Source organism: Alligator sinensis, unplaced genomic scaffold, assembly GCF_000455745.1.
Source record: "Alligator sinensis unplaced genomic scaffold, ASM45574v1 scaffold424_1, whole genome shotgun sequence".
Lineage (NCBI taxonomy): Eukaryota > Metazoa > Chordata > Crocodylia > Alligatoridae > Alligator > Alligator sinensis.
The window spans coordinates 349,444-362,063 of record NW_005842113.1 but is presented as its reverse complement, the minus strand read 5'-3'; the positions used below and the strand labels follow the sequence as shown (position 1 = coordinate 362,063).

At 44.3% G+C, this 12,620-nt stretch overlaps 1 protein-coding gene across 1 annotated transcript in view; it reads right to left on the bottom strand.

Moving 5' to 3' along the window:
- Nucleotides 1–12,620, bottom strand: part of DSCAM (DS cell adhesion molecule) — a 758,565-nt gene that overhangs the window by 607,679 nt on the left and 138,266 nt on the right. Inside the window, 1 exon segment of the mRNA XM_006024681.1 lies at nt 6,414–6,731. Within this exon segment, the coding sequence (XP_006024743.1) occupies nt 6,414–6,731 (318 nt within the window).

Below are 12,620 nucleotides of genomic sequence, written 5' to 3'. Positions count from 1 at the left end.
AACTGCGGTCTGACCAGCGCCCAATAGAGGGGAAGTATCACCTCCTTGGATCTGTTCGTCATGCATCTGCCGATGCACGATAAAGTGCCATTAGCTTTTCTGATGACTTCGTCACACTGCCAACTCATGTTCATCTTGGAGTCCACTAGGACTCCAAGATCCCTTTCCACTTCCGTGCCTCCAAGCAGGTCATTTCCTAGGCAGTAGGTATGCTGGGCATTTTTCCTCCCTAGGTGCAGCACTTTGCATTTCTCCTTGTTGAACTGCATTCTGTTGTTTTCCGCCCATATGTCCAACCTGTCCAGGTCTGCTTGTAGTTGTTCCCTGCCCTCCGGCGTGTCCACTTCTCCCCACAGTTTTGTGACATCTGCAAACTTGGACAGAGTACACTTCACTCCCTCGTCCAAGTCGCTGATGAAGATATTGAAGAGTATCGGTCCAAGGACCGAGCCCTGCGGGACCCCACTGCCCACACCCTTCCAGGTCGAAGCCGACCCATCCACCACGACTCTCTGGGTGCAACCCTCTAGCCAGTTCACCACCCACCGGACTGTGTAGTCATCCAAGTCACAGCCTCTTAACTTGTTTACCAGTATGGTGTGGGATACCGTATTGAAGGCCTTCCTGAAGTCCAAGTATACAACATCAACCCCTACTCCTGCGTCCAGGTGTTTTGTAACCTGGTCATAAAAAGAGACTAGATTTCATTCTTTCATTTGTTTATGACAACACTGATGGTTGTTTATTTATCAGAATTACTTTCTTTGTGCCAGAAACTGTCCCCTGGAGGGTAACATGACTTCTTTGGGGATTCCCTGAGCAACACATGGCTTGCTACAAAACCATATGTGCACATTTTCAGCTGCAATGTGCACTCCTCTACTTGCACAGATCAGAGCCTTAGTTGATACAGAACCAAGATATACCAATTTTTTAAGTGTTCTGTAATACAATAAAAATTGGCCAATTGATATGTGAATTTTGGTATATCACATGCACACAAAATGTCATGATGAAACCACTGTACACTTTTGAATTTCTGCCTAAAGTAACTTGAACGAAAGAACTTCAAAGACTAAGAGGCTTTGACAAATGCATAGATGGAAACTGATATGGACTCTGTTCAACCTTAAACAGAAGCCTATCATGCTTTTTGTCTACAAATTCAAGAGATTCAAATGCCCATGTTCTAAACTGAAAATGGCTATCTATTTTCTTAGACTGTTTTGGATAATGTATTTAAGACTTTTCTTGAAGATGTAAAATTTTTCCTCATACTTTCTAATTATCACTTTGTATGTCTTTGAAATTATTTTTTAGTGTCAGTGGGTGCGTCTACATGTGCAAATAATCAGGGAGCAGTTTACTCAGGAGTAAAGTACTCTAGAGTAAACTCTCCCTGGCATGCATCTACACATGCAGACACACAGAAACAGATTTGCTGCTCTTAGCAGCAGACTTCTCCTGCTCCCTGCAGCTCTGTACCAGGACCTTGAAGCAACCAGGGTGCTAGCCCAGGGGCTAGCAAGAAGCATGGGGCCAGGAGACAGATGACTCCTGGCAGGGCCTGAGACATTGCTCCCTGCCCCTAGGAGCTGCCTGCAGATGGGGCCAGCTCTACCACTGGAGCCTGGGCAGAGACAATGTCCTCCTACCCTGGCAGCAGAGAGCTCCCAGACTCTACTCTACAGTCACAGGGCCAGGGCTGGGAGATCCTTATAGAATCATAGAAAATTAGGGTTGGAAGGGTACTCAGGAGGTCATTTAGTCCAACCCCCTGCTCAAAATAGGACCATCCCCAACTAGATCATTTCAGTCAGGGCTTTGTCAAGCCATGCCTTAAAAACCTCCAAGGATGGAGGTATCACCTCTCTAGGTAATCTGTTCCAGTGCTTCACCATCCTGCTAGTGAGAAAGTTTTCCTAATATCCATCTTAAACCTCCCTTGCTGCAACTTGAGACCATTGCTCCTTGTTTTGTCATCTATGACCACTGAGAACACTATAACTCCATCCTCTTTTGGAACCACATTTCAAATAGTTAAAGGCTGCTATCAAATCTCCTCTTAGTCTTCCCATCTTTAGACTAAATAAGTCCAGTTCCCTCAGCCTCTCCTCATAAGTCATGTGCCCCAGCCCTCTAATAATTTTCATTACTCTCTGTTGGACTCTCTTCAACTTGTCCACTTCCTTTTTGGAACTGGACACAGTACTTCAGATGTGGCCTCACCAGTGCAGAATAGAGCAAAATAATCACTTCCATGATCTGCTGGCAATGCTCCTACTAATGCAGTCCAGTATGCTGTTAGCCTTCTTGGCAACAAGGGCACACTGCTGACTCATATCCAGCTTATTGTCCAATATAACCCCCAGGTCCTTTTCTGCAGAGCTGCTGCTTAGCCACTCAGTTCTCAGGCTGTAGAGGTACATGGGATTTTTCTGTCCTAGATGCAAGACTTTGCACTTGCCCTTGTTGAACCTCATGAGATTTATTTTGGCTCAATCCTCCAATTTGTCTAGGTCACTCTGAATCATAGCCCAACCCTCCAGTGCATCTACTACACTCCCTCACCCTCACCCCCAACTTGATGTCCCCTGCAGATTTGCTGTGGGTGCAATCTGACCCCTGGGTCACTCCACTATATACTGGCTGCCAGCTACACATTGAGTCATTGATTACTATCCATTGAACCCAACACTCCAGCCAGATTTCTATCCACCTTACAATCTATTCATTTAACACATACTTTCTCAGCTTGCATGCTGTGGGAGATGGTATCAGAAGCCTTGCTGATGTCAAGATATATTATGTCCACTGCTTTCCCCTCATCCACAGAGACAGCCATCTCATCATAGAGGACAATCAGGTTGGTCAGGCATGACATAGCCCTGGTGAATCCATGTTGGCTGTTCCTAATCACCTTCTTCTCCTCCAAGTGCTTAGAAATGGATTCTTTGAGGACCTGCTCCATGATTTTTTCCAGAACTGAGGTGAGACTGACTGGTCTGTAGTTCCCTGGATCCTCCTTCCCTTTCTTAAAAATGGGCACTGTATTTGCCCTTTTCAAATCATCTGTGACTTCCCCTGATAGTCACGAGTTTTCAAAGAAAATGGCCAGCGGCTCTGCAATCACATCAGCCAACTCTCACTGCACCCTTGGATGCATTGCATCTGGCCCCATGGATTTGTACACATCCAGCTTTTCTAAAAAGTCCCTAAACTGTTCTTTCACCACTGAGGGCTTCTCATCTCCTCCCCAAACTGCGCTGCCTGGTGCAGTAGTCTGGGAGCTGACCTTGCCTGTGAAAACTGGGGTAAAAAGGCATTGAGTACTTCAGCCTTTTCCTCATCATCTGTCACTAGGTTGCCTCCCCGATTCATTAAGGGACCCACACTTATCCTGACCTTCCTCTTGTTGCTAACATACTTGTAGAAACCCTTCTTGTTACCCTTCATGTCCCTTTCTAGCTGTAACTCTAATTGTGCTTTGGCCTTCCTGATTTTATCCCTGACTTCCTGAGTAATGTTCTTATACTCTTCCCAAGTTGTTTGTCCAAGCTTCCACTTCTTGTAATCTTCCTTTTTATGTTTAAGCTCACTGGAGAGACCTCTGCTAAACCCAGCTAGTCACTTGCCACATTTGCTATTCTTCCTGCACATCAGGAAGGTTTGTTCCTGTGCCCTCAGTAAGGTTTCTTTATAATACAACCAGCTCTCCTGGACTCCTCCCTCAGACTGGCCTCTTAGGGGAGCTGCCCATAGTTCCCTGAGGGAGTTAAAGTCTGCTTTTCTGAAGTCCAGGGTCCTTCCTCTGCTGCTCTCTTTTCTTTCTTTTGTCAGGATCCCGAATTCAATTATCTTAGGGGCATACCTGCCCAACTTGCCATCCCCTTCTACATCCCCCACCAGTTCTTCCCTGCTTGTGAGCAGTAGGTCAAGAAGAGCACAGCCCCTAGTTGGTCTTTCCAACACTTGTACCAGGCAGTTGTCTCCAGTGCTCTCCACAAACTTCCTGGATTGCCTGTGCCCTGCTATATTGCCCTCCCAGCAGATATCACGGTGATTCAAGCCCCCCATGAGAACCAGAGCCTGCAATCTAGAAACTTCTGCTAGTTGTCTGAAGAAACCCCCATCTACCTCATCCTTCTGGTCTGGTGGTCTATAACAGACACTCAACACAATATCACCCTTGTTGCTCTCCCCTCTAATCTTAACCTAGAAACTTTCAACAGGCCTATTTCCATTTTCATACAGGAGCTCTGAGCAATGGCACAGGTTGTTTTTTTTTGATACAGCGCAACTGCTCCTCCTATTGTGCCTTGCCTATCCTTCCCGAACAGTTTGTACCCATCCATGAGTCATGCGAGCTATTCCACCAAATGTGTTATTCCAATCATGTCATAGCTCCTTGACTATGCAAGGACTTCCAATTCTTCTTGCTTTTTTCCAAGGCTCTGTGCATTTATGTATGGACTCTTGAGGTGACTAGCCAATTGCCCTACTTTTTCAGGAAAAATGAGGCCTCCCTTGCTGCCCCACATGTTTCTGCTTCCTTCAGGTCCCCCACTTACCTCAAGACTTTGTTCTCCAATCCTGGGGCCAAAGCTGAGAGATTCTCATCTCCCAGCCCACGCCCTACAACTGAGGAGCTCAGGCTGTGAGATAAGAATCTTGTAGCCCTGGCCCCACAATTGCAGATCAGGGACTGAGAGCTGCCAGGGAAAGGTGACACTGTCCCCACCTGGGCTCTGGTGGGGGGAGCCCACCCTGGCAGCAGGGAGCAATTTCCCACCCCTTGCAGCCCAGCTGACAGGGAACAAATGTGCTCCCAGTCAGGTGTCTATACATGCACTACTGCGCAGTAAGTAATCAAGAGTTAATTTGCTACTTGCATTTGCAGGTAGCAAATTTACTCACAATTAGAGCCAATTGCTGTGCAGTAAGGATCTGCATTTGTAGATGGTGATGCTTACTGTGCTGTAATTATCTCTAATCCCAAGTAAAGCATCTCGTATAGATGTGCCCAATAAAAGCACAACTTAGTAGTGAACACTATTAATTGGCATAATGTTCATCAATCAGGCTCTTTCTTATTTGCAAATAGAAAGCCTTAAGAAAAGCAACAGCTCTAGAATATGATATATGTGCATAGTTTGCAATTTATCTAGAATTACTACTGCAAATACACCAGAAATCAGATCCTCAGCAAGGGTAAATTATTACAGCTCAATTGATTCCAATGAAGCTTTAATAATGTTGTATTCACCAAGAATCTGCTCTGCACTCTCCATGCTTTATTCATATTACTGGCTCATCAAACTTGACTAGATGTAGTTTTTAAGCTATGTGTTGGCTGGGCTAGTAAAATAGTATTAACTAAAGACTCCGTTCTGATCTCATTTAAACCATTTCTCCTCTTGCTGAGTGAGCCTCTTATTATTCAGTCTACATGGACAATAGTTGCCAAACTTCTATGCTCATGACACAAAAGACCCTCTGAATATTTTCACTTAAAACTAAAAGTATTCCCTGTACTGATAATATTGATTACTTATATTATATGTGTGTATCTCTGTCCCGTCTCAAAACCAGGTCACAAATAGAGAGAAAATAGGGGAGAAATGTTTTACTTTTCTGATTTGCCAAACCTTGTCCAAGGACTGTCCCCATTTCTCTGCCAGCTCTTCAGTGATAGGTTCTGATAAATGGTTCAGGTATTGTCATCTTTTAATTTCAATGGTCCTAATTATATTTGTGAAATACTCTCTCTTAAAAAAGGCATTTTGGTTGCTCTTAGTAAAACCAATAGGGCTGTCCTTCCAGACCATCTTCTTTACTCTGATTCACAATGCGTATGTCTAGACGTGGTATAAATTTGACTGAATAAACTCTGGTATACTATGCGCCAGAGTTTATTGCTCCTGGGTGCCATGTTTACACATGCACCTGGGACTGCAGCATGTTGAGCTGGGTCAGAGCAGCCTTGTCAGACAAGGAGCCTGGGTGGTCAACCTGCCAGCCCAGGGCTGCTCTGACTCAGTGCAACATGCTGTGGAGGGGCTGGCTGGAGCACATGGGTACTTCATTGTGTGGCTAGTTGATAGGCAGCCCCCGCATTGATGCACCCTCCAGCCAGTCCCATCAATGTCTACACATGTATTATGGCAAAGTAAATAACACCACTACAGGACAGTACTTGTGTTGACAAATACTATCCTACGGCAGCATTTATTAATTTACTGCGGCCTAATAGGGCTGCATGTCTAAATGCTGACACTTTATTGTGGAGCTAATTAGGCAGCTCTGCAGTAAACATCTCATGTTTATGCACCCAGTAGCTATAACTTTAAGCCTGAAACACACGGTCTACCCCTCGTTCCAACTGAATTGATATAGTGAAGATGCATACTTACCGGCCTTAATATGAACATCCTGACTTCTGATTTTCCCTGAAGGATTTTCAGCTGTGCAATAGTAAGTGTTATCATGGATTAAGTTATTAAAGCTCGAAGGAGGGAAGGGGAAAATTTGGAGAGTGCCATTGGGGTGGACGTGGCGGATCCCTGGGACATCATAGATCTCCTCGCCCGTTGCTAGGTACCATCTGAGTGTCACAGGAGGGATCCCTGCTGCAGGACAGGGCACCAGAGTTCCTGTGGTGCTAGCAAACACTACCTCTTGCAAAGATGCATTGACAAAATATAGGCTGGCGTGTAGATCTTCACTGAAAACTGCAAGACACAAAGATAAAAATGTATTTAGTAACTATAAAATTGACCTGCACATAAAACAGTTTTATAGCCCACAAATTAGTTTTCATGGTATAATAACAATGCTCAGGATTTTGAGTTCCTGGAAGTCATTTCCAATAAAAACATGTGTGTAGTACTATCTAATTTAAATTATTCCAGTAACTAATGAAAATAACTGGAGCAACTGGATCATAATGGAGGATAGATTAAGATTCTGCTCTGTTTTAGTGGTGGAAAAATGCAACTGAGTCAATTAATTAAGAAGCTGCAGATCTCAAAAGCATAATGGAAAGCAGTTATTTTCTAGTGAGATTACCATTAGTGTCTGGAAAGAAGAAAAATTAGATCACCTTTGCCTTTGCTGATTCAGCATTCTTGCCAAAGCAGGCTAAATACAAGCAGTAATCTACTTTAGTGAAATTCCTACTAACTAGAATTGCCTCAGAAGCAAAGGCTGTTGTTAGCATTTATAACAGAATTTGACTTTTACAATCCTTTTTGGAATTTAGATATAGCAAAGCAATTTGTAATGCAGTGAGTAGAACTGAGCAAATAATGGGGGGAAAACTTCCATATCGTTACTTCAGAAAATAAGAAATTCTGAGAGTAAATTATTTGGCTAGTTCTAATAAAAATACATAGACTTTTAGTTACAAAAATGACTTTAAGACAAACATGGATAGTCGATGATGTTATTCATAAAGAACGTAAATATTAGCCAGAACTGTCATATTTAAAGGTTCTACCTAGACAAGCAAAAGCAACTTCAGACATTTCATCCAGTGTATGAGACCCCTCACAAAGCAGTATCTCCTACTCCTCTCTGCTTGAGAACAAAGCAATGGAAACCATTACTTTTAGACTTCCAGAATTTGAAGTTTTTAATACTGTAACCATACTTGTGTTTTATACGTATTGTATTTAAACCTCCCCCTAAAATTCTGCTAGCTTCATCTTACAAAAATAGATAAGGTTATTTTAATACTGCATTTGTACTTCCCTCTTCCTTGAAATCTGTGAATTCTAAAGTGAAGTTATCTGACAAATTCTAAAATGGTAGTTATTGTATATTATGTTAAAGTAACCAGCTGCAATGAGGAGTTGACTACTGCTCTCAATTTGCAAAAGCACATATTATTGTCCCATGGATAGACAATACCCAGCAACATCAAAGCTAAGTCACATGGGGTGCAGTTTATCCAAGCTCTCTGATTCTATGTTAGCTTGCAGCATCAGATGGAGTGTTTCTTTTCCTGACAATGTGGAGGACAAGGTAAGGAGGGAATACATTTTTGTATATCCCTTGAAACCCCTCTGTTTTCTTTCTAAATACCATCAGATTTTTACTGGGCAAAATGATATTTCATGGTGGATACCCACACAGGAAGATGGGGATGCCTACTGGCACCTCCAGAAGACTGTAGAAGGAAAGATCAACTAGCTCCATGAAGTAATTGGAAAACATATGTTTTAGGTGGAAAACAGTCCACCTAAAAGACATCAGAAGTAAATGAATAAAGATTTCTGGGAAAGGGTATGTGACAGGGGGAAGCTCAGGGCTGAGTCTCGAGTCAGCTCCCCCACCTGTCTATGGAGCAGTCCACCCAGTCTCTTCTGCCATGACTTTGTTGTTCCCTTTACTGGTGGTATAATGCAGGAGTCTGCCCATTACAGGCCCCAATGCCAGGGGGTGCTATCCACAGCTCTGAACCTCCTCTACACTGCAGCCCATGCCTCGCAGATGGCATCCAGGATCTTATAACACACCCAGCCTAAAGTCAGACTTATGGGGCTCATGTGTTGTCCTTCAGGCCTACTCAAGTTCAACCCTACTCCACACACCCCCTGGGGCTGCCCTTCAGACCATCGCACAACCCTACTCAACCATGAGTTATGCCCAGTCCTTCAGGCAGTAAAAATGTACCCTACTCTGGGCAGGCCCCACAACTGCCCTCTCCCTTTAGGGCCACATAACTTCCCCCTCTCTGGCGTCTCACAAATATCCCCTCCCTAGGACCTCCAAGGTCTCATTCCCCTGTGCAGGCTCAGGTGGCCACCGACATGCCTGGCCTCTCTCCACTACTGGGGTTTTACAGCCCCTAGGGATCAGGTGGCCATAGCCGTGCCTGGCCCTTGTATCCATGATATTGTGGGAGCTAGGGGTTATTGAGGCACCCTGACCTGCATTTCACCAGGTAGATGAGTGCTCCTAGTATTTAAGTGGGGCTGCCATGCCACCAGCAGTCCCACCAGGCCTCCCTATCCTGGCAGAGTGCAGTTTTAGGTCATGACCAGGCCCAGAAGCCTCCAAGCCATCCCCCTAGCTCCTGCCCTTACCTCCAGGATTTTATGAGCGTCATCTCAGTCAGGTGATATTGCTCCCTTGGCTGAAAGCAACACACTGCTGACTCTGCCTGGCTGACCTTAGTTTTAAAATGGCCACCTTAATCAGGCACCTGCTGGTTGCCTGCTCCAGCCCTTAAAGAGGCAAGCACCCAAAGGTGTGCTGCCACAGGGTATTAAGGAGCCAGGGGAGAAGACAAAAAGAATCTTTGAAATTTGGGAATCTAGAGTTTCAAAGGAAAGTGACAGGGTATGGCCAATAGCTAGGGACCTACCTAAATCACTATGAGACTAAACAATTTCTGCAGGTTGGTCATGGCATAAACAGCAAATTCCATGGATATTTCCTGGCTGTGCTCCACTGGCCCTTCCCCTCAGCGCTGACTGGCAGAGAGGCCCTAGTTGGGGAGGAGGGGCAAGGGGATGGCTGCAATCTTGCCTGCTGTCCTTCATGCCACCCCACCAGCCAGCACCTTCCTCCCCTGCACAGACTGTGAGGCTGCAGGAGCAGCAAGGAGCACCGACTCCAATTGGGCAGCTTGCATTTTATTTTAAGGGGTTTTTTTAAGTTGATTTTGTGAACAACCCCAGATTTCATGATTTTCCTAGTCATAACTAATCCCTGCAAATGGAGGTGGCAAGCACTGCTTCAGAGCAACCACAGGTCCTGTAAGTTTCAAGCAGGTCCTATTAGAGTGGTTTGGCCCCAGTAAAAATCTGATGCTTTTTGGAAAGCAAGCAGATATGACTTGAATACAAACAAGAAAGAAGGGAGGTTAGTAAGACAGTGCAGTTTTACATGGTCGCATTTCTAATTATAGCTACACTTTAGCGGAAAGAACAAAACCGATTGTGGCAGAATAGAGAATAAATAATCTTGAATTCAGCATTGTTCATTTAACTATACAAGCCATACTCTATAATTACAACTGAAATGTTAACGCAGAGTGTTTTAATTTTCAACCACAAGGAGAGGAGACATTTGTATAAAAGTGAATACAATATATGTTTGCCAGATTTTAATATGCTTTGTGGCAAGTTCAGGTATAATCAGTAGACTTTCTAATTTAGGATGAGGAGAGGCATACCAAATTTTCCATGCTGTAAAATAAAGATTATCAGACACAAGGTTTGATATCTTACACGGAACTTAACTTTTCCATATACAATTTAAATTACAAGGCAACACAGCTGAACTGGATGCATATGAGATGCACAAAATATCACTTCTCACAGCTGTACTGTATCCCCTGTAGCAGTCTTCACTAGCTCTAAGTTTCTATCCATCTGCCTATACAATAATGCTTCCATTTAAAGTAGCACCTGGTACCCATGTATCTTAACAGCAGACACAAACACATATACAAAAAATCCCTGGAAAATAATTGCAGTACTATAATATAAACACAGAAAATGATCCAGATGCATTTTGTTGCAGAGAACAAATGTACAAGCTGCTTAGATACATACTTCAGAAAAGTCTGGGACTTTGTGCAGTATCTTTCATTAAAGAGCTATCAGCCCAGTGTCTCATAGAAAAAACAAATTTTCTGAATAATGGAATAAATGATATATCAAAATCTAATGGGAATTAAGAGAAAACAAGGAGGGAAATATGATATGTTAATATATCTTAGAAGTAAAATATTAAAATGAGAAATATGAGGTTTTAGTCAAGAGGAAGAGCAGGGAGACCATGCCAGATGCTGCTGGGGTGAGGAAAAGAGAGAAACTAATGAAAACAGTCAGGTTAGGAGTATCAACAATAAAGAGATGACTGCTGGAGTATAAACTAAGGCAGCGGGGGCCAAACTTGTTGGCAGATATGCCACAATTAGCACAATATCCTCTTCAAGAGAGCCACTCTAATTAAAACACCCCTCCCACTCCAGAGCACATGTGCAGGACTAGATGATCACAACGGTTCAATCCATTTTGGTAATCTCCAATTCAAAGTGTCTTTCTAGAGAAAACAGGTGGCAGAGTCTACACCTTAAATTCCGGAGGAGTCCATATTGAACCTTAACCTTTCCCCTAAACCCAAAACTGCTTACAACGTTAGACTGGATCTACAATCCTCTCATTGTTAAATGCAGCAGTTACCCAATCAACTCGCATCTTAAGTCTCACTCTGTTCAACAAACTCCAATATGCAATCTCTTGTCCCTGTTCCTATGAGTACTGTCTTTAAAAGTCTCATGGCAATGCCCAGAGAGTAACCTTGCTTGGTCTGTACTGCTGATGTCTCTTGCTCCAAAGTTAATTCTGTATTACCCAGAATTAATGGGGTAAGCAATAATGGGAAGGAGGGGGCATTCAGTGTTTATAGAAAGAATAGCAGTGACAGTGCTAGATATAAGATTTATGATACAGGATCAGATCAGTGTCTGGTCCATTCAGCAGGCTTCTATCTCCCAGAGTAGCAAGTACCAGGTGCTTCAATGAAAGATGAAAGCTGCAGTAGGCAGCTGTCAGACATCTGCCCCAGGAAAAATTCCTCCCTAACCCTTTAATTGTTTTATGCCTTAAAGCATGGAGATTCATTTTTCCTATAAAATTACCTTTTTAAATCCTTAGTATGATGTTTCTTAAAGTTCACATTATCTATAGTGTATCCAATGCTTAACCTGGAGAATTCACTGCTACAAAATGTCACTGATGCCAACTATGAGTGGCATATTCCTGCCTTTCATGAAATATGGTTAAGAGGATTTCTTTGTCCTTTGTTTTTTGTATAACTGGCTATTTTCAAATTCCTTCATAATCATTCTAGTTTCTTCTATAATGGACATGGGTGACTGGTGCCTCCTGAGACTGGGGGAGCAGTTTGTGGGAGGCAGCATTGGCACTGGGGTGGCAAGCGGCGACTGCCCACAGAAGCTGGTGGCAGGGGCAGGGGGAAGGGCGTCGGCAAGCAGCTATTGCCTGCAGAAGCCGGCAGCAGCAGCCGTGGGGTGGTGAATGGTGATTGCCCACAGAAGCCAGCATCGGTGGCAGAGCGAGGAGGGTGGCGAGTGGCAACCTCCCGCAGAAGCCGGTGGCAGCCAATCTCAGGGGGAGCCCGTACCCACCCCCAATTACCCCCTTACCAGTCACCTATGATAATGAACTAACTGTAGGCCTAACTTCCTTTCATTGTAAAATCATGATGAAGGAACTGAGCAATCCAGGGTCAATATGGAAGTCACAGGGAAGATGTAATATTGATCAGTGTTAGTGCTAGCTCAAGCTTGAAGCAGTTACACCTCTCAGGCCAGCAGGGACCTTGAGGACTAAAAGGTAAGAATCACCCCCCCTCTGGCCTCTGGGGCTCTCCTGGTTCCCCCCACCTGGCCCTTGGGGCTCTCCCCTGCCCTGCCACTGCTGCTGCTCTGCTCCAGGCTAAGCCCACCCAGACAGCAGTGGTCGCTAAGCAGATAAACCCTTTTCTGCCTGCTCCCCCAGGACAGACAGCATGGGCAGCCAGAAGACAGGGAGTGAGTAGGGATCAGAGATGCTGGCACAGGTCGGGGGGGGGGGGGGGGG